The 27,322-nt window shown below is 33.4% G+C and overlaps 2 protein-coding genes across 5 annotated transcripts in view; both read left to right on the top strand.

The window, feature by feature from the left end:
- The first annotated feature begins 542 nt into the window (after window positions 1-542).
- LOC126831880 (protein AF-10) lies at window positions 543-20,136 on the top strand. 4 transcript variants are annotated; one of them, XM_050562530.1, is made up of 18 exons: window positions 543-781; window positions 875-954; window positions 1,327-1,381; window positions 2,209-2,321; window positions 2,529-2,632; window positions 4,230-4,323; window positions 5,277-5,390; window positions 5,947-6,232; window positions 6,575-6,683; window positions 8,067-8,258; window positions 8,928-9,025; window positions 10,081-10,149; window positions 12,012-12,105; window positions 12,949-13,034; window positions 13,650-13,843; window positions 15,095-15,158; window positions 15,655-15,707; window positions 16,054-20,136. In XM_050562530.1, the coding sequence occupies exons 1-18, from the start codon at window positions 673-675 to the stop codon at window positions 16,213-16,215; spliced, it is 2,076 nt and encodes a 691-aa protein (XP_050418487.1). In that variant the 5' UTR covers window positions 543-672; the 3' UTR covers window positions 16,216-20,136. The 4 variants fall into 4 exon arrangements, with proteins under 4 accessions (XP_050418487.1, XP_050418489.1, XP_050418486.1 ...); XM_050562532.1 differs by having other exon boundaries at window positions 2,209-2,324; window positions 5,947-6,127; XM_050562529.1 differs by having other exon boundaries at window positions 2,209-2,324.
- A 3,939-nt stretch (window positions 20,137-24,075) lies between these two features.
- LOC126831637 (rab effector MyRIP) overlaps window positions 24,076-27,322 on the top strand; it is a 95,768-nt gene continuing 92,521 nt past the window's right edge. The window contains exon 1 of the mRNA XM_050562232.2: window positions 24,076-24,204. The gene's annotated coding sequence lies outside the window, so the exon portion shown is untranslated. The remainder of the gene's footprint in view (window positions 24,205-27,322) is intronic.

Below are 27,322 nucleotides of genomic sequence, written 5' to 3'. Positions count from 1 at the left end.
TATCATCGAAATAACACTGGTGCAGTAAACTGTTATTTTGGTTTGGTAATGAAATGTTCCAGATTCCAGGCTTTGTCCGCCGCCGCCGCCCCCCCCTCTCCCCCCCCCCCCAATTTAAGACAAATCCACGCCCTTGATATAAACTAAACCTATTGCATTCCATTTCATAAACTGAACCACTGCTTCCATGCCAATACAGACAAGTAATCTGTTCTAATGGATATTCTGGACCACCAAAAAAGCAGAATTATGGTTTATATCTGTCATATAGCAAAAATTGTATTTATTTTGGGTTTTTTATATGTTTATTTACGGTAGGCTATTACGTGTAAAATAGAGAAAAACAGAAGTGGAAAACACTGCTCATTATTATCGGGGTATTGTTGCCACAAAATAGAGCAAAAAACAAAACTTCTTCGTCTGAAGTTATTTGACGTCTGGCTTATTTATAAACACAGTTTTAGTCACAACTGACCAAAACGTAAATAAAAACACGTGGTCCAACCAAAACAAATCCACATCATATTTGCGCATGCGTCAAAATTCTTAAGCCAAATTGCGGTAAAATGTTCGGTCCGACGGAGAAAATAACCATGGATGGACCATTTTATGGTGGATTTTATTTAAACAATTAGTTTATTGTCATCTTTCTAACGTAGTTAGAGAAACACGATGAAGGAGATGGTTGGAGGTTGTTGCGTTTGTTCTGACGAACGTGGATGGACAGAGAACCCGCTTGTTTATTGTGATGGTCAGGGTTGCAATGTTGCCGTACACCAGGGTAATCTATCGCTTGATATATAGGCTTTACTACACGAAAGAAGTCTGATAATTTGGTGGAACGAAACATTAAATATTGTATTTCTTATTTCAGCATGTTATGGCATTATTCAAGTTCCCAAAGGACCATGGTATTGTAGGAAATGTGAGTCTCAAGAACGTGCTGCTAGAGTTGTAAGTCGGCCATGTCAATTTTTTTTGTGTGTGTCAACAAAAACCGGAAGTGACAGATTGCAGATATAAAATAACTTTTGGGGTTATTCTCTAGGTTCTTTATCAGTGAATTTATTGATATTCTCGATCAAAGACATCGTAGTTAATAGATGCATAACTTTTAGCACGCAAAACACTGAAGATAAGCTGTGTAACAGTAATAAATATTTTCTAATTTCTTCAAGGGACGTAACTCTTTATTAATGCGGAATCAGACCAACGAGTATATATTTCTGTATTGGGTACATTGTAAGTTTAACTTACTTGACAGAATATTCAATCACAAAGTTTTATAATAAACATTCATATATCATATTTGTTTTATTTTGCCAGAGATGTGAATTATGTCCAATGAAAGATGGTGCTCTTAAAAGAACCGATTCTAACAGTAAGTATGCTAGTACAATTCCAGCAATGGATAGCTATAGGTTGTTGATAAATCTCAAATTGTATGGAAAAATGTGGTCTAGATAGGACAGTTAAGTAACTTTCTGTAGCCAAGAAAGTAAAAATTAGTGAACATTGTAAACATTTCATTACAGCATTATTAAAGCCACTACATGCCAGAATAAAGGTTAGATATAGAGTTTAGAAACATACCCAAACAAATGTACTTTTATGAAAAAAGTAGTGGCTGTCATGATTGAGACATGGAATGCTTGCCATTTCATGAACACCTGGTACCACTTTCTATCTTTTGATGTTTTTCATGTTGTGAGTCCATATAATTAAGTCATTTGATTTTATTGGGTACAAGCGTATGTCCACGGGACGTTGTTTTTGATTAGGATCGATTGTTTTTGAGTAAATGCTTAGAATCGTTAGTCCTCAAATGACAAGTTTGTGTCTAGTCAAGTTTAACCCCATTTCTCTCTCCGCGCCAAGAATCATAGTATTTACTAGCTCATATATTTGGGCTTTGATGCATCAAATTTTTAAAGAGGAATTACAACTTTCAACAAAATAAATGTAATTAAATTCATATAATGTCACATTCAAAGTAACCATTTTTCACAGGCATCCTATCGGCTATACTGAATCCTAAAACTATCACATCTCAGTAGATCTGCCTGAAATTTTGCGTGAAATCTAATTTGAACACCTGATAAATATCATTTTATTGTCAAATGAATTTTTACTGACAAGAGAAAACCTAGTTCTAATGTCTCTTTACATCTGAATGAAATATTCATTTGTTGATTTGTTTATTTTTAGGTTGGTGTCATGTTGTTTGTGCTCTGTTTATCCCAGAGGCTTGGTTTGCCAATGTTCAGACGATGGAACCAATAGTTCTTAAAAACGTACCTCAGGAACGATTCAACAAAGTAGTTGTGAGACTTTCGAATTTAGATATTTACTAACATAATTATTGTACAAACTTTATCTGGAAATAACCTTATCATATGAATGACTGTCAGAGTCGTGCCATATTGAAATACAAATTTTTAAGACCTCTTCAAAAGTATGAATTTGTGTCAAAAACTCATATTTGTATCTGTTCGTTATAAAGAGTGTGAAGACCTTTCATATTTCAGATATGTTATATATGTGAGGAACAGGGAAGAGAAACAAAAGCATCTACTGGAGCTTGTATGCAATGTAATAAAAATGGTTGTAAGCAATATTTTCATGTTACATGGTAAGTTAAATTGATGTTCTGCAAGAGTTTACAGGAGGGTGGAGTAGTAGAACTGTGAATTTTATTTGTGGCCAATTTTGAAATCCAAAACCTGATACTACACCAATTTAATTATTATAATGTATAAACTTGAACTCTCTCCAACAAAAAACATCTTAAATGTAAATAAAGGACGCCGGATTAGACACACTAAAATATTCTCGCAATATTTTTTCAGAAGTTGATAATTCTAGGATACAACTACAGCATAATTTCCTGCTCATACCCTGGCCCCACCCCCCCATTCTAGGCAGCATGTCTAGAAGTGTGTGTTCAAACCCTATATTTGTTGTCTGCTGTCGACTGTCACCCCATTTCTGTTGAAATATGTCCAATTTGCATAACCCAATTAGAGGAAGGCTAAATGGCAACTTAAAAGGATAATCTAGACAATTTTTCCATGGAATGGGGCACAGAAATTAAACATAATATAGAGAAAACGTACATAAACCCTGTTAGGCAATTGGATAGCTGAATGCTTAGCACGTGCGCGCTGTATCATAAGGCCTGTCATTGAGTCAACTGGCGTGGTTTCAAATCCCTGGTTGTACATGATAAGGAGTAGGGTCGCCTGTCCAACCTCGTGGGTTTTCTCCGGGTCCCCTGGTTTCCTCCCACTTAAAACCATAAGTTAGTCCCAAAATGACCTAGTTTGTGTTGAGTGGACATTAAAACCCATCTCTCTCTCTCTCTCTCTCTGGTGTATTCCCACGAAGGCGCAGTTACAGAGCGTGACCAAAATTAATCCTTCCCACGAAGGCGCAGATATCGACTTGTCGGCTTTCGTTTGAAGAGAGGCATGTTGTTATAAGGACCCAATTAACGGTGTTAAAGATTTTATGAATTTATGTTCACTCTGAACCAACAACAACCTGGAAGGATGGCCTGCAAGAATCAAGAAGCTAGTTGAAAAAGCCCGTCCGAATGTTTTTGAAATGATCACATTTTTACAACAAGAACAAAATATTAACCACCAAGGAAGAGATGTAAAATGTGCTCAAATCCAAAGCCAGCTCCAGGAATTAAAAGGAAGACACGAGGAAGAGGAATTGACTTTAGTCGAGTATTTAGACAGGGTGTCCTATTTGGCGAAATTAAATTAATTTTTGTTATAGTGTAGTTATGTTTTCATTTTTTATGCCAAAAATGATGCTAAAATGTTGGTTAATTAGTTACATTGGGGATTATGAAAGTGTAAATTCTTATCATAACATTCTATAACACCATTGTAACGAGTTTAATCCCTAGGAGCTGGATTCCCACGAAGTTGTCGAAAACGACTTGGTTTAATCCATTACGGTCAATAACTGCGCCTTCGTGGGAATAAACCCTCTCTCTCTCTCTCTCTCTCTCTCTCTCTCTCTCTCTTTCTCTCTCTTAAGGCTAGCCCCAGGATCCATTCGCTTGTCTTGAAAAATATGTTTGTTGTTAATTTCTTACCTTGAAAATATGTTTGTTGTTAATTTCTTACAATGTCTGTGTAGTTTGTGTGTCATGTCTGCAGGTTTGTTTTTTGTGTATTATGCTACCTATGAGTGTATTTTTTATTTTATTTCAGTGCTCAATCTCAAGGGTTATTATGTGAAGAAGCTGGTAACTATGGTGATAATGTTAAATATTGTGGTTATTGTGCCTACCACTGTAAAAAATTAGTAAGTTGATTGTATTTATATTTTAAAGACCCAAATATGTAGCATCAAAAGATTTTGAATGTCCAAAATTGGTGTCAAATTTTCACTTAATCATTATTCATTCTAAATTACATCAGAAGGCACCAATTTAACATATCTTAATATAAAATTATTATCTACCAAAAAAACCATATGGTGAAACAGCCTTTTACAGAGTTTTATTTGAATAATAAGTGAGGTTTTTTTTGGGTGGGGGGGGGATAATTTGACTTGATTGAGTTCTGGTGAGGTTTTCTTTAGCTCGTTTGGAATTTGGGGGATCACGTGGCTAAGTGGGTAAGACGCTGGCTCGCTAGCCTTTAGGTCGGGTGTTCGATCCATGCATTGGCCAAGAAAGTTCATTCAGATTTTCCGGCGTGGTTTCCCCTTGTCAGTGATGCAGGATGGAGGGCCTGACAAGGACAGCTGTCTAGTCATTCGGGTGGGACGAAAAACCGAGGTCCCGTGTACACATTGGCATGCACGTAAAAGATCCCTTGGCAGTTGGAATTCAATATAAGAGTAGGCCGTAGCGCCGCTGCCCAGGCAAAATTTCCCCCATAGCACACTGTATGGCGTATGCCCGTCTTCATTAGCCCAGGTTAGGAGCAGAACAGTAGGACGTCAAACCCCATTTCATTTCATTTCGTTTGGAATTTATCAACTTAAAGGTGTGTATTTTCTGGGTCCTTTAACTGGCTTTGGATGTCCTTGGCATCAATTATTTGAATCAAATCCCATTTCATTTATATTTGTGTGATTTTTTCATGATTGTGATCAAACAATTGATATGATTATTTTCCATGATTGTGAATGAATTGTTGGAAGTCTAGCCAATGCATCCATGCTTGGTAAATTCATATCAAGGAGATGTAGATTTTCAGGGATTCAATTCCTCTAAAAGCTTTAAATTAATTTCAAATTTTCCATTATAGAAAAGGGATGCTAATATAAAAACAATACCAGCATTTAAACCGATTCCATCAGATACAACCACACCCGACACATCACCAGAAAAAAATACACAAAAACTGGATCCTGATAAAAAGGTTTGTATCTTATTCCTTCAGATGATTTGTAGCACATGCCTAAAAATAATGATTTCCTATGTATCTTGACAAAATGTCATGCACTACAATTAGAACCTGACATTTTGAACCGGCTCCGAACAAAGCCTAAATTTGTTCTGAACAATGTTTGTGGTAGGTGCCTAATTTCCAGACTTGATGAAAAAGTTCACAGAAATTAAGAAAAATTGCCTTCATAGATAGTGAAGAAGATAAACTAATAAAGAAATAGTTTGTGAACATTACACACACTTAGATATAATTCTTTTAGTAAATAGAGCTTTAAAGCTCTGTGATAATTTTTCAAAGAAATACAAATGACCAAATACAATTTTAATTTGGATTGGTTACAAGTTTTGAAATTTGCAGGCAGGTTCCTTGTGTCATGATAACAGTGTCTATAAACTGTTGTCATGGTTATCAGTTCACTTATTAAGAAATATCCCTTTGTCCACCCTTGTGTGAGTTGAAATTTTAGAATATTTTAACCAATCACGTTACACAGATACTCACCTTGATTCTTTCTTCTTTATTATAGATTAAAGAAGTGAAAATTAAAGTATCAGAGATTAATTTCCAGTCACCAACTTCAGATAGCAAGAAATTGTCTCAAACCCCTCCCTCCAGTACAAGTGCTACCGATTCCACTATTTTATCCCCCACAGAATTCACAGGTTTCACGTCTGCAGATCTAAAAGAAAGCACCAATAAATCAGATGGTAAAGTAGATGCCAGTGTGACCAAACCAAAGTCTGTCAATAATTGTGATGATAAATTAGAATCAAATAGTACCCTTTCAACTAGCCTTACATCAATTCAAACTAGTAAGATTTATCTCACCAAGTAAACTTATAACCATTGATGTTCATTTCTTTAGCGGCTTGTTTTTTTATTTGGTGTATTGTTTGACCACTCAGCTTTGTGTCGTCACTGCCATGTATTTTTAACCTGTCGTTCCGGCATATTCTTTTTCAATTTCTTCTATTTTCCTAAAATTGTCGGTTGATTTGATTGTGCGTAAAAATATATTAAATTTAGTTAATTCATATTTAATAAGGTTATTGATCTTGATATGAGTGTATGTTTTGTTACCTGGCAACCTATCTTTTTATATGATAATACTTAATAAATTTCACGCAGGGATAAATATACCACTTCTATTTCAGATAATCAGGTGCCATTTTCTGCTTCGTTTGATAAAACACCGCCTGTAGTCTTCCCATCCCATAATTCACCGGACACAGACCAAGGTGCTGGTAAAAGGTCTAGGTCAAGGTTAGTTTTATTGACCCTTCCAAGAAGTTGATATAAACATTTATTTTATTGAATTTATTTTAATTATATTGTAGTTTAAAATCCCACAAAAAACAAAATTTGACATTCAGTCCTATATTTGGAATAAATTTCACTCAAAACAAAATCATAACTCGCTTCAAATTTGGCGTGTCTTTCTTCTTTTGAAGTAAAGGCAAAAATAACTTAGAACTAAAGTATAAAATCATTTATGCAACTGTTTTTTTTAGCTGCCTTTGTTTATTCATTTGTGGCTACATATTTTCAGACCCTTTGAAAATAACACAAATTTAGAAATTTTCTTATTTTTTTTTTCTGAAATATATGAACAAGGTTATTTCTATGAGATATTTATATTTATACAAATCTTACATCTGTAGATTACCTCAGGTTTGAAATGTATTTGAATTTGTTTTTAACAGTCAGTGTTTTAAGTAAAAATTGTAAAGCAAAAAAATACATTTTAAATTTAGTTTTCACACATTTCTCTAAAAATTCTGTTTTTTTCTGACATTTTTGAATTTGTTACTTCCCAGCAAATTTTTGTATTGATCAACATCTCTTGATGAGGATTGTTCAGTTAAAGTAGCTAAGTCTCTAACTCAATATCATCCAAAATCTTCAACATTGAAAGCACGATTTATTTGTCAAATTAAATCAACATTGATGTTGTGATCTTACCGGAAAAAGATGGGCTTTTGATAGCCAATATTTAAGACAAAATAAACATTTTACCATTGGTACACGAATCGTGTACCATAATGCGCTTCAGCCCAAGTTGTATCAAGAGGGACGAGGCTAGACACATTGCACCAAATCAAACGGTGTATGTAGACTGGAATATCCAGACGCTAGAAATTTGCACTTGTGGCTTATTTCGCCGAACATAACTGATTTGAAATTGGAGTAAAAACGGAAACCATTGAATGTAAATCAGTTTATATACATTCATATTACAGTATTATATGCGTTGCGACCCACTTTTGTCAATTTCTAGGTCCCAAATGTTAGCGATTTAGCTCCTTTAATGCTGTTTATATAATTTCTTTGCTAGTTTAGAGTTTGCTTGAAAAAAAGTTACATATCGAGCATGGATTGAAAGAAAACATTTAATGGTAACAGCTTTATTTATAAGCTGATCCATTTTCATAAACCAATAATCAAGTCTATTTTTATATGGAGAAAGTAACATTTTTAAAGGGGAATAACTCTGTCATTGTTTCCTTTCAGCCATATTATCTCCCCTTAGACCACAAAAAATGATCTTTGCTTTGTGACATCTTAATTTGAATCGTTATGATTCTTAATTGAAACAGAAATTAACATTTTTTAAAAAAATAATTACACAAATGTTTTCTTTTATAGATCGCAAGAAAAATCAGATACCAAGAAAAAAATAAAAAGAACAAAACCTGCGGCTGTAGGTGGCAAGTCACGTCCAAGTAGAGATAGTTTACCTACTCCACCCTCTGGCGGTGGTAAAAAGCAAACACCTTCGACTAGTGGGACATCGAATGGTGGCTCAAAAATGAAAAATTGTTTGTCACCAGGCTTAACGTAAGTTTTTGGTTATCTTGCTATAATAGTTTGAAAATAGATAATGTAAATGAATAATTTGAAAATTTCATTCCAATTTCTGGATTGCGAGTGAAGAAATTAGCCTTTGAAGATTTGACAAGACATGTGCCATAATTGCAACCACCATACTTGTTGTTCGAAGCTCCTCCATTTTTAAATTGAATTAAAATATGGCTGATCCGTTCTAATCTCTATAACATCGCGGAAATCCGATGCCATCAAGAATTGATTATGGCCTGGATCATGGCCTGGATAAGTTAATTAATGTCTAATTAATAATTTAGAAAACATTTCAGGCCTAAAGAAAGACCTGCAATAGGCAGATTTAGCTCTTGCTTAATGTATGTTTAATTTTATTGAATATTATGAGTTGATTGACATTTGTCTTTGTTCAAAAATGTACATCCATATATAAAGCCAGTATTGTGATGAAATTGACTGTGTGTTCAGGTGTTGAAACCAAATTAGTAAACAGACAGATTTTGACTTACTAGTAATCTTTCTAAACAAAAGTTCAACCCAAATTTAATAGATTTTGATCTAAATCAAAGAGATTTAGCCCCTTTGAAGTCTTAAATCCTAAAATCACATTCAGTGAAAGTATCCTGATAAACTTATTATTTTATTTGATAAATTTGCTTGTTTCAGTAGTCCCAGTTTTACCAGTAGTGTATTTGGCGGTAGTCCGTTTTTCCAGAGTCTTTCAGCTTCTGGACCAATATCTTTATCTGCCTTTAATCAATCAGGTAATTTGTTACAAACTTCATGAGACATTACGCTGTTTGATTTCTAAATATGCTCATGCTTTACTGTGGATTTAACCATAACATCTTAATGCTATTCTTGTATTTTAAACTTAGATCAATTGAAGTGACTAATAAATTATTAACCTATTTCTGGCTGGCCACTTATAAACACATGGGGATGTTCCTGAATTGAATTATCTCAATCCCCAAAATAGAAACAATCTCAACCAACCATCACAACTGAAACATATTCGTTGTGGTTCATTATGTCACTTGATTGCAATTCTTTCAATTTGGGATGTTCCGGACAGATAATTGAACATCCCCATAAAGTTAATCCAGACTATGAGTAAGGGGAAACAAGCCATAATTTTGTTGAGATTTTGATTTTATTGTTATACAGTTTATTCTTTAGAACAGATGGCATCATATTGGATATAGCATGATCCTTATGACTCCAGGAATAATTTGATTTTACATGCAAACAGCTAAGAAAGTGTTAAAAGCTCACTGAATAAATGTTTCTCAGATACTTGCTTTCAAAAAAAGGGCAACTTTAGTGGAAGCCATTTCTGTTCTGTATTTTGAAAATTTTTCATAAACTAAACCTTATAAGTAGACTGCGGTATCTGAGAAACACGACAAATTTTTTTTTAGGTGGCTTAAGCTTATTTGCTCTATGCTCTGTCCCATTTCCCATTCTGTTCAACTTTGGGGATACTCGATTGAAGTTTCAGGAATTAAATTCTCTCAATCCCACAAAAAGTCACAACAGAGAGAAAAGCGGAATTTCGGGCTACGTACGCTGACTGAATAAAAAATATCTTAACCAACCACAGCAGCTGACACATGTTTGTTATGTTTAATTATTTCACCATTCTCAATACACTATCGCACCCGATAGAACAGTGATAGGATTGAATTCTGTGTCACTCGAGTGTAATTCTGTCAATTAGAGACAATCGAGCATCCCCCCCCCCCCTAATAACACTACATCTTGCACACTGTTTACAATATAGATATTGACGACTGACTCTTCTCTTTCATTTTAACAGCTATTGATGGTAGTTTTTCGGCATTGTCCCTTGGTCCTCCTACACTCTCGTTACCTTCTTATGGTAGAGGTGAGAGAAACTATTTTCTCACTGAGCATGTACATGTATAAGTTATTGCGTAATGTGGTTCATCTCGTATTTGATAGTGTTGTCTGGTTTTGGTGTATAGTGTTTTATGAGTTGTTTAATGTGTCTGTATTTTCATTTATATTAGATTGATCGTTATTCTGAGAAGAAATTGTTTTTATGGGATGTATATTTTTATATACCATACGTTTTTTTATGTTTGATTTATGAAAAAACATGAAAACAGAAGAAAAATGCCCCCCCAAAACTATAGACAACAATGACTCCTAATAATGTAACCATGTCCAGCCGGCTAAGTTGTCAAGTTATCGTCCAAAATACTTTAAATTTGTACACGCATAATTTGGCGGCTGTGGGTGCATGTTTTGTTTTCTGGCAACCTATCTTTATAATACTTGTGTACATGATACACTTTATTGTTTATGTATTGTTGTCATGAAAGCAGCAAGGAAAACAGTAAAAATTACCTTTATAGTAAAATTGATCTACACTATTTGTCATAAACCATTTGTGTCTTGATTGTCCGTATGTAATGTAACGTAATTGTATTTGATTATGATGTTTAGATTTTAAAGCTAGTTTTAATAATTCTATATATCTTGGCTAGATACTGGTAAATTTAGGCTAAAGCATACTTGTATAAAAAGAATCTGTTTGCATTTACATTTTCTTGTAAATATCAAATTTTCCACACTAAAATCTAATCAAATTGATTTTTTACATTTAATTAAGAAAACAAAATCAAAATATCAACAGTCAGTAATCTCCTGATTTGGAATTAGTCAGATTAGGAAGAGGCCCATTAATCGATTTAACGAAATTTATACACTTCGCTGGAGTACCTTTATGCTGACTATGTGCTACATTCAACCATTTTGTGGATTCGTATTCTATTTAGAGATTTAAGTTTCACAATGTTGCAGTTTGCAAGGGATTAACAATCCCCTCAATGATGTTCAGAGTCCTTAAGTAGTTTAATAGATATTTATTAAATTAGATATAAATGGTCTGTATATTGATTGTATTGTCTTCCATTCATATAATAGAATTAGAAGTTTATTAAGAAAAATACTTCAGAAAAACAGATCTTCATTTTTGGGACAATATCTTATTCATACTAAAATGTACTGAAATTATTTTTAATTCTACAAAACGATATTCTCCTGGTTTGGATTCACATGAATTAAAAACAAGTACATCAAAAGATTTTACCCAACGGTTACTGGCAGGACTATTTTGTTTATGTCGTCTGCCGAAAGTTGCGAAATATTCAATTCATCATATCTTTGTAAATATTGAATGGAATCAAACCATTGGATAGATGTTACTTTTATGGAGTAAACTTCTCAAGATTGTAGTTTGCAAAGGATTTATGATCCCAAAAATGACGATCAGCAGTTTTTATTAGGCTATAAGTTTCCAGAACTTGCTTTTAAAGTCCCCATGGGAGAGTCAACAATATAGTTTAAATACTGTAGATGAGACTCGGCAGGGATGTAGATAAGATTTAGAATTTAAAGTTTATAACAAAAATGAGTCAAAAATTTTGGGCCTTTTTCCCCCAATCTTTTACAAAAGGAACATAATCCCTGAAAAAGCTAAAATATAGATAACTATCTATATTCCTGCTCTACTTTATTTATGTTTAATCAATAGTGGCTACATACCATTAAACCCTCAGATTTTTTCCCAAATTTTCTTTTTTCTGAGACTTCTATAGAGTAAATCAACATTGGTTACTATTCGAGAAAACATACAAAATTCAAACCTCCATTAGGTTTATTAATTACATTGTATTTGAACTATATTAAATTAAAAAAGATTTTTATTGAATTTATTTACAGATGAACACAATGAAAGTAATTCACATTACGGACCACCAAAAATATTCCCTAGTCAGCTAGACAGTATGAGGGCAGAGGAAAATTCTACTTCAGAGTAAGTTATATCTTTGATATAAAAGTTATTAATCAAAGATGATGTTGTTCAATCTGTTGTCTGTGGTGTGCTTGTTTAATAATTTTGCCATTTGTTACATTTTGTCTTCATTTTGATTGGTTTATTGTGGGTTATCCATTGATAAAAATATTTTGCTCTATTAAACAGGCATTATGTAAGAGCTAAAATTGCTTGTTGCATCTCTTTCTTTCGGCCTTAAATGTTATATAAATTATTAATTAGACATTAATTAACTTACCAAGACCATAATCAACTCTTGATGCCATCGGATGGCTCTGATATTAAATAGATTTAAATATGTTTTGCGGTTGATGATTTACCGTAAAAATGGATAATCAACACTTTGTTTATTATTTAACAACAGTAGCAATGACAATCGAGCGAGACTACACTGTATTATATCGCCGAAAACTCTGCCCAGGGTGAAGTAATTTGACTGAAATTACCTGATGCCCCTTTAAACATCATACAGATTTTGGCATCATACAGATTTAGTTATAAAGTCACTGATTGTGCCATTTTTGGACAATATTTAATTTTTCACGGTTTAATCCACACTAAAATCTACTCCATATGATTATTTATATCATTTGTAGCAGATTCCAAATGTTTAATAGTTTTAAATTCTTGATATCTTTATAAATACTGAACCATTTTTTTTACTGATATTCCTTTTATTGATTCAACATGTATATATTTTAGTCTGTAATGGATTAATAATCCTTCAAGTGATGCTCAGTGGCTTTAATAATACAATGATCCGCAAGCAATTGAAATTCTTTGATATTTGGAAATCATTAATTTCATATTGTTTATTTGTAGATTTCCGGCATCCATGGAACAACTTCTTGAACGACAATGGGAACAAGGTTCCCAGTTTTTACTGGAACAAGGTCAACATTTCGATAGTAAGACAATATTCTACTTTATATCTAATAATTATTTGACTTGAACAACTTTGAAACTCATCTTTAATTAATGTGACTGAAAGATAAATTGCTTTTATGTTTGACTTTACATGCCAAGTTTACTGGTCATTTTAATTAGAGGCTAAAGGCTGATCTCCCCCCAAGTAAAACAATAGCAATTTGAAGCAACAATTTAAGAAGGTTTTAGCTTCTATTCCTAACCAACCTGATGCATTACAAACAAAATTGTTATTCATAGTCTCACTAAATGAATGCTTCAATGTATTTCAGAGTTAAATTGAACCAATGAGGGATAAATTAATATTAAGATTGTATTGAATTTATGATGCAATTGAATTACCACACCAGGCATTTTAAAAAGAAGAAATGTAAAAAAATATAAAAATCCTAAATGTTTTATTGTAGATTTGATCAATAAGTCTCTAACAATGCAAAAGGAAAAATGAAATAAAATGGGGTTTAATGTCCTACTGTTCGTCTCTAACAATGCACATATTCTTTTTACCAATGGATGATTAAGGCACTTGGGCCTCTTGTTTTAATGTACAACTGGTTGGTTATTTTGTTTGAAATAAATACATTTTTGTCTTTCAGTTGCATCATTATTAAACTGTTTATACCAGTTACAAAATGAAAACCAACAACTGGGAGAATACATTAAAAATTTAACCAGTCGGAGGGATCATTTATTAGCTGTAAATGCACGTTTATCACTTCCTTTTTCTAATTCTTCATCTGAAGTCGACAGCATTAATAAGCTTGGGATGCCTAATGGAGACATCATGCAGGTCTGTAATAACTTTATAAGAATAATGTGGGGGGGGGGGGGTGTAACAAACGCAGCATTAATAAAAACACTGGGTATTCATGAGAGTTTGCTTACCCCCAAAGTCTGGTAAATTAAAGGGGGACTTTTCTGGAATGTTTGAAAAATACTACAGCTAGTGAAATAGGGATTAAGTTTTGCTAGCATTACTAGCGTTTTACAGTAGAAACTTGCAATTCTCCTTGGCTTTCAAATGCATGATTAGCGTTAGCATTAGTTCATTTATTTCTTGGAAGTATTTCAAAATGTTTATCTTTATCAGTGTGTCATAAGGGCCTTGAATGAGAATTTGGGTGTTCCAGTTTATTGTGTGTAGAATAGCCTAAAATATTCCTTCAGACGCTTTAATCAGTAATTTTACAATTGCTTTAATCAGTAATAGATCTACTATTGTATCTGTTGTACGGAAATTAAGCAAAAGTACCAATGTAGCGCATTGTATTCAGTGGCGGCGCAAGCCCCCCCCCCCTTAATCTGGTCTGCCCTCTGTTTGACCCCCCCAATAATTTTAGAAAATGAAAAAAAGTATTTGTGATACGTTTCGGTAATCAATACCTTCTACGGTGAATAAATCCCACATCCCCACTTAGTCATAAACTTGCATGTTGTAGAGCATTTCTGACAGTCTATTTTTCAAAATTTTCTTGGCGAGGTGCCCAATGGACTCGCTACTTTGGCGCTCACAAGGGGAATTCATTGAGGTTCGCAAGTCCGTTCATTTGACATTTTGTTCTCTAGTCGAATAAACTAGTGATCAGGCGACGGATGGTATCTGGTCAGATGTATTTATCTCGACGATCGGTGCCTGACAGAATACTGTAAGACAGCATTTCCGGCAGTCTATTTTTCAAAATTTTCTGGGGGAGGACTCCCTACTTTGACGATTCGTTTGACACTTTACCTCATCGATCAGTGCCTGAAATACTGCCAGGCTGCATTTCCGGCAACCTGTTTTTCAAAATTTTCTGGGGGAGGCCCCCTACCCCTAGTTGAAGCTCGTGCCTTTGCCCCCTTAACCTTGGACTTTGCCCCCTTAACCTTGGACTTTGCCCCAGCTTTGCCCTTCCAATCACCGAAGGCTGGCGCCACCACTGATTGTATTCTGAACTCAAGTGTATATATAGTACCATTTTATTTATTTGGTTCATGATTTAGACAGAAATAAGTTGTATTCAAAATTCAGTGAATAATTGCTTTTGTTGATTTAAAATAGGATGGTTCAAGTGAAAGTCAGGCCATGAGTCACAGCTCTCATCAAGACACACCAAGTCCTAGTGGTATGTATTTCTACTAGACCAGAGGATGGGGGTGGGGGTGTCCATCAAATGGACACAAAACTTTTCTATAGTAAAATTTTGCATGGAATACATTGCCGAGTGGTAATCAATCTGCCTTTGACTTTGAGGCGTTTTCGAGCTATTCAGGGTCAAAGGTCAAATGAGGTCATTTAGATATCTTTCGCTTGACCGAGCTGATATTATGAAATCAATTACATTTTCACTTTGATTTTGTTTAATAGCTGATATACTTACTAAATTATTGTACTTTCCTTATAGTGATAATTTTTATACACCCACATTTTATGTTGCTGTATTTGTCCATCAGTCCGATATTCCCATGAGCATATATTTTGTTGGCTGGCAACCTATGTTTCCTTTGGTCCAATTGATAAAGCTGCTAGTAGATACAACAGGTGTTATTTTATACGTAGGCACCACTTATATGTATTGTAGAGTGATTAACCTCATACACTTGTCTTTTTATTGATTTCAGATTCTGCTTCACCCAAATCATCTGTTGAATCTCGTTTGTCAGCATCAACACAGGTAAATTGTTCTTTCTTTGGTTCGTGTAAAGACAAGAAGGTGTGAATAAAATGAGAGACTAAAGACTGATGTCTTAGAAACAAAGTCCCCCGATTTATTGCTTGTTCAGTTTACCTAAACACGTCCACATAACATATTTAAAAAACTCTGTCATCATAATTAGCAATAATTGAAATGGAAGTCACCCATATGTTGTACTAATGTTATATTTTGAAAGATGAGTTACACTGAAAACTATTGCCATTTTAAGTTTACATTGGATTGTATTAATTACACACCACCATCATTATTGTATAATTATCTGAAACCCATTATCTAAACATTTTATTTATCTCATTTTTTGTAGGATTCTTCAAATCAATTATTCCCAGTTAATCTCACAAGTTCCACTTCACAGGCATCAGTTTCCATAGCAACCAGTCTTCAATCATCAACAAACACAGCGGTCTCATCTAATAATGGAAATGTTAACGGTGTACAAAATTATAAAAACAAGGACAAAACTTGAATTAATCATCTTGTCTAATCATTCATTGTATTAAAGAATCAAGTTGTCTTAAGTTTTATTAACAAAATGTTGAATTAAGTTGGTCAAGTTTGAAAGAAAAAATATGATAGAATGCCGTAAATAAAAATCATTATTTCCTGGGATATAAATGGTTAAGTATGCATATCAAACACCAAAATGTAAAGAACATAGTTGAAAATATTGAGCCATATTGAAATTTTTACAGGGGCATCATATCTCTTCAACAGTGCTTAACTCCCGTGACCTGATAAACGTTACTATTTGATACCGTTGCTTATTTTGCCAAGCAATACTTAAGATACAGCAATAACTTGTAATTTTATATTACTTTCCGGGGGGATAAAAATATATACTGTGCATAAGAGTTATAAACATGTTAATCCAGGCACAAGCTGATTGCTAGTCAAGAAGCTTGTCTCTAACTCTACCTGACAATATTTTACCTTGGGTATTTCTTAAAAACATACCACAGAGCTTCGGATAAATGCCTCGGACTAGAATATAGTGCTCTAAAAAAAAAACTGTTATATTCACTGAAATGTATGTAAGTGTTATAAACACATGGAGATATTAGCATTTAATAAATAAAAATGAATAACATAAACTTAAAATATGAAATCATGAAGGTTTGGAATTTACATTAGTTTCTATTGATTACTAACTTAAATGCTAGAACTAACTAGTTCAACACTCTGTTATTTAAATTCTTTAAGCAACATTTAGTAACTCAATGAGAATAACACATGACACAATTATATGAAATACAAGTTACTTAGAAGTTCATTTCTGATTATGGTGAGAGAACCCTTTTTGAAAAATCGCCAGAAATAAACTTTGAAGTAGCTTGTATTCCATATAATTGTGTGATGTGTTATTCTGTTATTGACTATATAAAATAACTTGGTTTCTTTAAATGTTTTATCCTCCTCAAAATCATCTTTTTTATTATTTTTATAGCATTTTATACCAAAAGATGTTATATATAGGTTTATACCGCCATTGTTCATAGCTGTTTTTGTTCACTAATTAAGTTTGTTAAAGTGATTTAATTTTTATAGAGAGAGAAGATTTATTGATATTGTTTTTTCTTGGTGATGAATGATTATTATGTGTAATGGATTTTCAAGTCTTTAATGCTGCACTCGTGAATTGGAAATGCTTTTTTTTATAACATACATTGGTGTATTCATGTCTCTGTGTGATTTGACTCTGGAACTCTGAATTTATAGTTGTGTATTTTCAAGACCGACAGTAACCTTGAAGACGTGACAGCTGCCATCTTAATTTGTTAACCCTTTAGCCAATGGAAATTATTGACTACCAATTCATTACAAAAATTAGAGAAAAGTGATCTTTTTCTGGCGGTTGTTTCCAGGTGCTAATAAAGGGTTAATTAAAAGATGAAATGAGTTTCATGTCGGGTTCTTATCGTGGAAACTATTTTAATACTAGGTATAAATAAAATATAAAGAATCTGCCACGACTGGAATTTCCAATACACGAGCAAACGTTGAATGCAGCGTAAGCGATCAGTACCGGTACATGTTGTTTTAACTGTATATTTCTTTGATTTATTTATTACCTGTGGATTGAATTACATTAATTTGCTTTGTCATAAAATAGTAAACTTTTATTTGACAGTGCTGAACAAACTATTTTAAAATTTTGACCTGGGTGTTCAGAACAAATCATTGAAATAGTGATTCTTGCAAATAAAGGTAAACAGGGTATGTGACATAATATGTGATAAAGTGGCTCTAAATTTTAAAAATACAAATAAATTCTTCATTTTCTCTTTCATCTTGAATTGAAGGTGTTAAAGATGCATTATGTAAGAGTTAAATCTGTCTATTGTATGTCTATATTTAAGCTTCAAATGTTATAAAAGTTATTATTTAGACATTTATTAACATGACAAGCCCATAATCAACTCTCTAGACCATCGGATAACAGAAATTTAAATGGGTTAGGACATTTAATGATAAAATGGACAAACGAGGCTGTCTCTATTGTCCAGTGATGTTGCTAGCGATAATAAACAATCTGTGCTACAACTTCCAACACCCATAACTTCGATCAGAATAAAGTAATTTGAATAACATATTCAATATATTCATTTTTTATTGATTATTTTTTAACTATTATAGCAAGAACAACAAGCTCTTTGTCTAAATCTTACATAATACATCTTTAATTGACTAACATTAAAACACCAGAGTTCATAAAGCTTGAAGTAGTAATAGGGCAAGTACAGAATCACTGAATCATAATCGATAGGGTGCAGGCATTTAGTGCGGCCCATAAAATGCGCTTCTTTAATCTGGATCTGACTTCAGTTTGTCTGTTGTCCATGCAGTAATTATCCTGCTTGCCAACATATACCAATATATTTATTTCTTTCAATTTGGTGTAAATCAGCATTGTGCATGAAGATTGTGTTTTACTTAAAGGAGCTAAATCGCTAATATTTGGGATCTAGAAATTGACACAAATGGGTTGCAACACATATAATAATGTAATATTAATGTATATAACCTGATTTACATTCAATCGTTTTCAGAAGTCTCAGTCGAATGACAGTCTCTAGTGTCTGGTTATTCCAGTCAATCCCTATAGTATTTATTGCACAAGCTCTCCAGATAAGAATATGGGGCACCGTTTGATATAACTTGTGGAATATGTCTAGCCTTGTTCTTCGAGTCCCTTGTTACAAATAGCACAAAAACGCATGGCACAAAACATGGTAACATGGTTATTTTGTCTTGAATATTGGATATCAGAAGCCCATTTTTTTCCGGTAAGATCAGAACATCAATGTTGTTTTAAATTGACAAATAATTTGTGTTTTCAATGTCGAAGACTTTGGATGATATTGAGTTAGAGACTTGGCTACTTTAAAAGACCACAGCAATATCTGTACAATATTCCATATAATCTGCACCCTATCTATCCTGAATAACCAAAAAATATATAAAAACATACTGGTCAAAATGAATCATTTAAACTATATTCATCATATTTTCAAAACTTCATTATTATAGTTATTAATATTGTGAGTTCCAAAAACCAATATTTTTTATACCAAGAATTGAAATGTTTTTATTTTGAGACATATTCCTTCTTTATCATTCACAATGTATATCAATAAGAATATCAATATAAATCATATATTTTCTGAGGCCTTTTCTTAAAGCAGTTGGTCATCATTTTGTTGGACAATATCTTAATTTTTCCTGACTCGGACTTAATTCTCACAAGATTGTGCGCAAATTGATTATTTAAAATTTGATTCAGAAAACTAAATCCAAATATCAATATTAAAGGTAGCTATATATTCTCTTGTCGTGGATTCAGTGGATTCAAAGAGGCCCATCAAAACATTATAGGAGGCGCTAGTTTATTTATATAGTTTGTTTGCAATATCACTCAGTTGGAAGCAGGCGTAAATATAGTCTGCTGAATATCTTTGTAAGCACTGAATAAAATTGAACCATTTTTGGACATATCATCTTTCCACTTTCACAATATGGGGATCAACAGCTTTAAATGAATAATATTACTCATTAAACATGTAATTTGTATAAATTATTTCCTAAAATTATTCATACTATTCTGAATTATATAAACTAAATGTTTCCTACTTTCATTTTATGTAACCACGAAAATTGTGTTTTTCTACCAATAATGAAGAAAGTTACATCAATAAAATGTCTCGCGTGTGATTAAATACTGACTGAACTTTGATTTGCATCACAAGACAGTAAGGCAGAACAGATCTACGCTTATTGATTTCATGCAGTAGCCAGAGATCCTTATCTTTGCCAATCCTTTGAAATATATATATGTTACTTCACATTATAGTGGATAATAAAATCCTGGGGCCTTGTTGCTCAAAACTAAGTTATTTTAACAGATAGTTATCTTGCTAACGTGTCATTTGTTAACGGTCCGTTAAATTTCTATTGCTGGGAAGTCAATTTCATTATCTGTTAGCAAACCGACTTATTAAAGTTAATCCAAGAGAAGACTGTTCATTGGCTGAATTTTAAATTTTTAAATTCAATGTACATGTATAACAACTTCATTGAAGTTAGTATTAACCATACTCCTCGCAGTGTTTCGTTTGATTAGAGCTAATCCCACTTAACACTGCTGTAATGGAAGCGAATTTCTGTTCCAAATTATGACTGGTCAATAGTCCGATTAACAACCAATAGCTAACTGCGTAACGATATCATTACGCTTTAAACAGAGCTCCAAATTGGACCAAAGTGTTTACATACCAGCGTCACGTCATGACACACGTTTTTATTACGCCTAATTAACCAGTGCATAGCAGAATACTGCGGAAAAACTAATTGTGTGAGAAACGAGGCTATCAAAACGTATACAATGTAAACAATACTGTTTGGAGACGAACAATACTTTCACATTTTTTAATACCTTAAAGGAGCTAAATCACTAACATTTGGGACCTAGAAATTGACAAAAGTGGATCGCAACGCATATAATACTGTAATATGAATGTATATATACTGATTTACATTCAATGGTTTCCGTTTTTACTCCAATTTCAAATCAGTTATGTTCGGCGAAATAAGCCAGCAGTCTCAAGCGAGTGCAAATTTCTAGCGGCTGGTTATTCCAGTCTACATACGCCGTTTGATTTGGTGCAATGTGTCTAGCCTCGTCCCTCGAGTCTCTTGATACAACTGGGGCTGAAGCGCATTATGGTACACGATTCGTGTACCAATGGTAAAATGTTTATTTTGTCTTAAATATTGGATATCAAAAGCCCATCTTTTTCCTGTAAGATCACAACATGAATGTTGATTTAATTTGACAAATAAATCGTGTTTTCAATGTTGAAGATTTTGGATGATATTGAGTTAGAGACTTAGCTACTTTAAATCACTGTCCAAAGATTTAGGGAAGACCCCAGATTAAACGAAGGGCTGTCATGTTGCTGTACTTGGGATAGATTTGATTGAACGGGAAGAATACACACACTCCCTCAAAAGCTCAAGTATCAGAAGCCAATCCAGCAATGGCATATGATACGAGGGCTGGTTCAAAAGTTCCAAGTCTGAAAAGGATAGATCGATTGGTGCCGTAACTGGTTATTGCCCCCCCCCCCTCCGCCTTTCGAAGAAAGCAGGGGGACCTAGAAATGGACACAAATGGTCGCAACGCATATAATAATGTAATATGAATGTATACTGTATATACTGATTTACATTCAAACGTTGCTGATTTTGCTATAATTTCTAATCAGTTATGGTCGCCGAAATACGCTAGAAGTCTCACTCGAACGGCATTTTAGGACACAATAACTCTTCTTCGAAACGAGGTAGAACGTTCAAACTTGGTGTAGGCGTTCATTAGATGAATGCCTTGATGGAGTTCGAGGATGAGCATTTCTTGCATAGGGTAAGCAGGGATAAACAATTTGGGACACGATGACTTTGGTTCTAATTAAGTTAGAGTGATGAAACTTGTTGTATGGTTCATCACATCAATACCTTGACTAAGTTCGATAATGAACAGTTTTGGCTCAGGGTAAGGCTTAAGCTGATATATAAGCAATTGACTGGTCGAGACTTTGGGACTCGACAACTTTGATTCTAATTGAGTGATAGTGGTGAAACATCGTGTATAGTTTCATTGCATCAATACTTTAACACAGTTCGATGCTGGGCATTAATAGGCAAAGTAGTGACTTCAATCTGATTGGATCCAGACTTTGGAACACAATAAATTTTCCTTTTAAATGAGGTAGAATGTTCAAACTTGGAGTAGATCCATATTGGCTAAATTTGTTTGTTAAGGCCAGCTCAAGTTTCGTCAAAGTCGCTGATATGTAAATAAGGTTAGGGCACGTGATTGTTGGCGCGATTGTAGGTTAGGGTTAGAGTTGGGATTAGCGTTAGCCCTGTTTACTTCTCGTGACCTTTGACCAAACTTGAAGTTGGCCTTATAAAATAGATCTAATCGATGTATACTAGGTGAATGCCTTGATAGAGTTTGATCATGCACATTTTCCACTAAGGCTAAGCAGAGATAAGCAATTTGATTGTTTGAGACTTTGGAACACGATAACTTTGGTTCTGATTGGATGAGAGCGGTGAAACTCTGAGTATAGATTCATTTTATTAATACCCTGACTAAGTTCGATGATGAGAATTTTCTTTTTAGGTTAAGTAGCGGTACGCAATTTGATTGGTCAAGACTAGTTGGAACATACATGTAACAACTCTGCTTTTAATTGAGGTAGATGTAGATGTTTATATTAGGTGAATGTCTTGACTGATTAACATTTCTCGCTAAAGCTGAACAGAGCTATATAAGCAATTTCATTAGTCGATGCTTTTGGACACGATAACTTTGATTCTAACTGATGGAGAGTGAAGGTACTTCAGTACCGTGACTGCACATGATCATGAACATTTTATGTTTAGAATAAGTATAGATAATCAGTTTGATTGCTCGATACTTTTGAATATGATAAATGGATAATTGATTAATTTGTCATCTATTTAGTTTGGGATTTCGGCGGGGGGCATCGACATCGGTGTCACTGTCATTTCTGTTGCCGATAAAACGCTGCATGTGGTTGGGGGCAGGGCGAGATTAAGTGGGAACTGTGGCCAGGCATCCCAATATTAAATTAGCTCTAAAAAACAATTTTCCACCATAAATAAATGTCATTTATTATGTTGTATATGTGTATGTGTGTGTGTGTCAGAAAATGTCCAGAATATGCCCCTTTCACTGTTGATGCCAGGACCTCCATGCAAGCTTAATCCGGCCCTGGGTGTGGGTACTAAAAAAAAACGCGGGAATTCTTTGGGTTTATAATAAAATGATGGGTGCTATATTCAATTCTTGTAATTGTAGCCGGGGCTTACCCTATCGCAGTGTCTTGATACGTGGTTTTTAACAGTTTATTTAGAAACAAACCAAACACTGAAAATATAAATACATATATATTACCAACATAAAGAGAAAACATAAAATCAAAATAGAAATAGATTTACAAAATGAACATATAATATCACGTAAAATAAATAGATATTATTTTTTTTTTATCATTTGATATAAAGAAGGAAAGAAACTAAACACATCCGGTGTTAGATGTTTTTATTAATTAATGATTCACAAAATAGGCTACATGTACCTCCACAAAACTACAGGAAAAAGGGGAAAATATGGCGGGAAAAATAAATGGATAAACTACACAAGTTGCAAAAATTCTTTTTTAAGAAGTATTAATCTTTACTTGATATAAATATGTACTATATCTACTAATAAATAAATTAAAATAGGAAATATAACATACTTGAAGTTATTAGTGTATAGCCAAGAACGAAGTGCAATTTGAATTAACAGAAAGGTGGGAACCAGCGTACAGGCCTACATCCCATATTCCTGGCAGTGTTTAATTTGATTAGACCTAAATCCCATTAAGGATTTATCAGGCCATTGCTTCAGGAATATGGGTATATCTTGGCTAGCCTTAAAGTAATAACATGACACCAATACAACACCATGGTATATATTACATAGTTATTTACTATACACCATTTAAAACATTAATAAATCCACCCTACTAGGCTATAGATGTTATAAACCCCTCAGTTATATATGCGGATACAAATTTATGAATGCTTTAGATATAAAATGTAGATAAAAAAAACAACTATATTTTTACTTTTTAAAAAAGAATTCCCTTTCATATAAAGCTAATTCGTTAAGCGGCGCACGTGTCTTTCAGTAAGATAATTAAGACATGCGCACGAGCTTGAAGTGTAGTCAGCGAAGCTAAAAGCCAGCCGATAAGTTGTGTTCGAGCTATACTTTAGGTGAACGTTACGGTCACCGATCACCACACTTTTGTTGTTTAAAAACATACATACTATCTTATACTACATATGTTGACACTTGGATAGCGAGCAAGGATTTATTAAAGTAAGTATTTTTATTATAATCGATTTACTTATTTTTGTTTATCAATAACTGGAACCCTGATTGACAGTTCGCTGCTGATTGGATTTCATGAATGTTGATCGCTTTATTGACAGTTCAATTTGCACATTGCATTGGTGAATTTATGAATTGACAATTTATTTCAGTTATATTAGATACATTACAGCATCCATTATTTATGGAGTCGAGTTCTTCTTGATATGTCAAAGAAAATGCTTTGCTAGAATTTACCTCTATAAAGACTTAAAAATAAACAACCCAACGACTAAAAACTTTACTGTCACGAGTAGCTACAAGAATTATATCGCGGAAAACCTTGTCTTATCTGATGCATTTTGCTACATATATAGTATAGTCACGAGATTGTTGTGGTACTTACAACCAAAATATGATTCAACAAGAAATTAAGACCAAAACTCATATAGAACACATGCTTGGTTTGTTATATAGAGGATATTTGTCGTTTTAGAGTGAATAACGTATTTTATTTCATCGAGAAGCAAGAAAACTTATATTTTCACGAATGCGTAGCATGAGTGAAAATATAAACGTTTCCTTGGTTAGAGATGAAATAAAACAACATGGACTACTGCTAGCCAGTGGAATAACACTTTTTAATATCATTTCTGATCTACCAGAAGTTTGTGCAGTTTTACATGTAGGTTTAAACTTTCTGCCCAGTTGATTAGCCATAAAATAAAATCCATAATTGTTAGGAAGCTTATAAAAAAAAATCTGAAATTGTAAGGAAGCTTATAAAATAAAATCTATAATTGTTAGGAAGCTGTTCTGAAATAAATTAAAATAGGTAAGTGCTTTATTGGCCTGGCCTTATATTATTGCACAATTTAAAGATGTCGAGTCATTTGAAGTCTATTTGAAATAGTAAATTCTTTTAGGAGATATATTTAGCCTGTTATAGGGGATATTGCGATAATTCCAAGATATCTCCTGTGTAATTCATTATTGGATGATAAAAACAGTTTAACATGATGTACAGTAGAATGGAATGGGGTTTTATGTTTTGTTAACACCATACTCAAATTATTTTGAAACAGTTTTGTGTATTTCAATACTTACTATTTAGTGCAAGGTAAAATTTTGTCTGCCTATTCTTGTTCAATTCCCATGTGTCAGAGTTTCTTTTACATGCACCCCAATATGAATATTGTTGGACTTTGTTTTTTTTCCTCCAATCCAAATGACTAGACACACCTTGTTACCTTTACAGGTGCCATACCTGAGAAGTGATGGCCAGACATAAATATTCCCAAAAGTTCTTCTCAACCCCAGCCAGTATTTGCAACGGCAACATTCTAGAGCAGAGAATTCAGTACCCTCAATGCTCGAGTACCCCTCTCCCCTCCCCCTCTCCCCTCCCCTTAATGTACAAGGTTGGTGTTATGCATGTGTATCACAAACATATTCCAATTACTCTTTTTCTCATAAATGTCATCATTCATTGTTCAAAATATAAGTTGATTTGTAGATATTGGTTGTATGATGTAGCCAAGTGACATTTGATAAGGACATTCTATTCAATTGGTTGTAAGATGTAGCTGAATGACGTTTAATAAGGACTTTCTATCGTTGTATAAGGGCTGCTTGTAACATTTAGCTGAGTGACATTGATATGGACATTCAGTTCGTCTAACTGTAAGTTGTATTACTGGTAAGATAGTGCAAGGTAAAATTAATGTGGCTTCAAAAAATTATTTGTTTTTTTCTGTTGCTCAGCTCTAAAATAAATCCCATGTCTTGAACGAAAAAACCACGAGGTTTTGAATTTAACTTGACCAACGTTGGGTGAGTGATGTTCCCTGAAGGTAACACTGGTGTTTGTGATCACATGCTTAATGTATACTATTATGTTGGACAGAGCTTTATGTTATATTTAAACATTTTAGTAAATAATGTGAGGAACATGTTTATATGGTTGAATGGTTTATAATAGTATCATATAGGCTTGATTGTATCTTCAGTTTATATACTCAGTTATAAACTTGTTAAGATGACTGTTCTTCATGAAGATACTTGTTGAATTCAATCCTCTTATATACCTGTGTTTACAGTTACCTGACAGACTCTATTGTTTTGTGCCAAAATCATTGACCCTAAACTTTTTCACATTTCCCAGGTTCTATAAATAGGTCTTGGCGTCGATTTCCGCAGACACTGAAATTTCATTATTTACAATTGTCTGAATCAGCATTATTTCCCAGAAGAGCAAATAAATAATAAAAGCTTTGCAATATTTCAAATGACATCACAGAGGCTTTAGAATGGGTTATTAAACGATCAGTTTATTAGTTCAATTAGTTCTTTCCTATCTTACTCAAAAACCCTACAATAAAATAAAAGAATCCAGAAACCATAATATACTTGTATTTTATTTCTTGGCCTTATCTCTGCACAGGCATCTAATATATACACTTGTACATTTAGCTCCAGGACTTTGACCGGTATGATTTCTATTGATATATAGATTATCATTGTAATCTAATAGATCTTGATTTTATATTTTAACCAAGGTGGTCATCATACCCTGGTTCTAATTGACCATATTATTATGTAACTAAAGTCTAAAGTTTATGTGACCTGTATAGGTTTTGATCTAGTACAATTTCATTAGATATGGTTTCTGAAAGAAGCAATAGGGCACATAATTTTTAAATGACATAAATTGGTATTAAAAGAATATTAAATTGATATGAAATGAGTATCAAAATAAAAGAACTTATACCAAAATGATATTAGCATTGACATTGGATTGCATATTACATTGATTTGATACTAAAATGATATTAGAATTGATGTTAAATTGATATTAAAATTGAGTATATTTATATTTAGGGGTTAGATACATGTACCAACAAAACAGTTTAGCTGTAGGTATTAGGTGCTTCTTAAAAAAAAAAACCCAAAGAATTTAGCTGATGACCCAGCCTGGTTCCTATTTATCAGGATAACACCTGCAGGGCTGAAAATTATGTTGCATAGTTTTTCAGATGAGGCAAAAATTGGAGGTCCGCGAGTGTACACAAAGTATTCTAGACATAATTCATTGGACATCGGCCATATATATAGATGACCCAGTAGG

This window comes from Patella vulgata, chromosome 9, assembly GCF_932274485.2.
Source record: "Patella vulgata chromosome 9, xgPatVulg1.2, whole genome shotgun sequence".
NCBI lineage: Eukaryota > Metazoa > Mollusca > Gastropoda > Patellidae > Patella > Patella vulgata.
The sequence above is the reverse complement of the archived record's forward strand: the minus strand, read 5'-3'. Positions and strand labels throughout refer to the sequence as shown.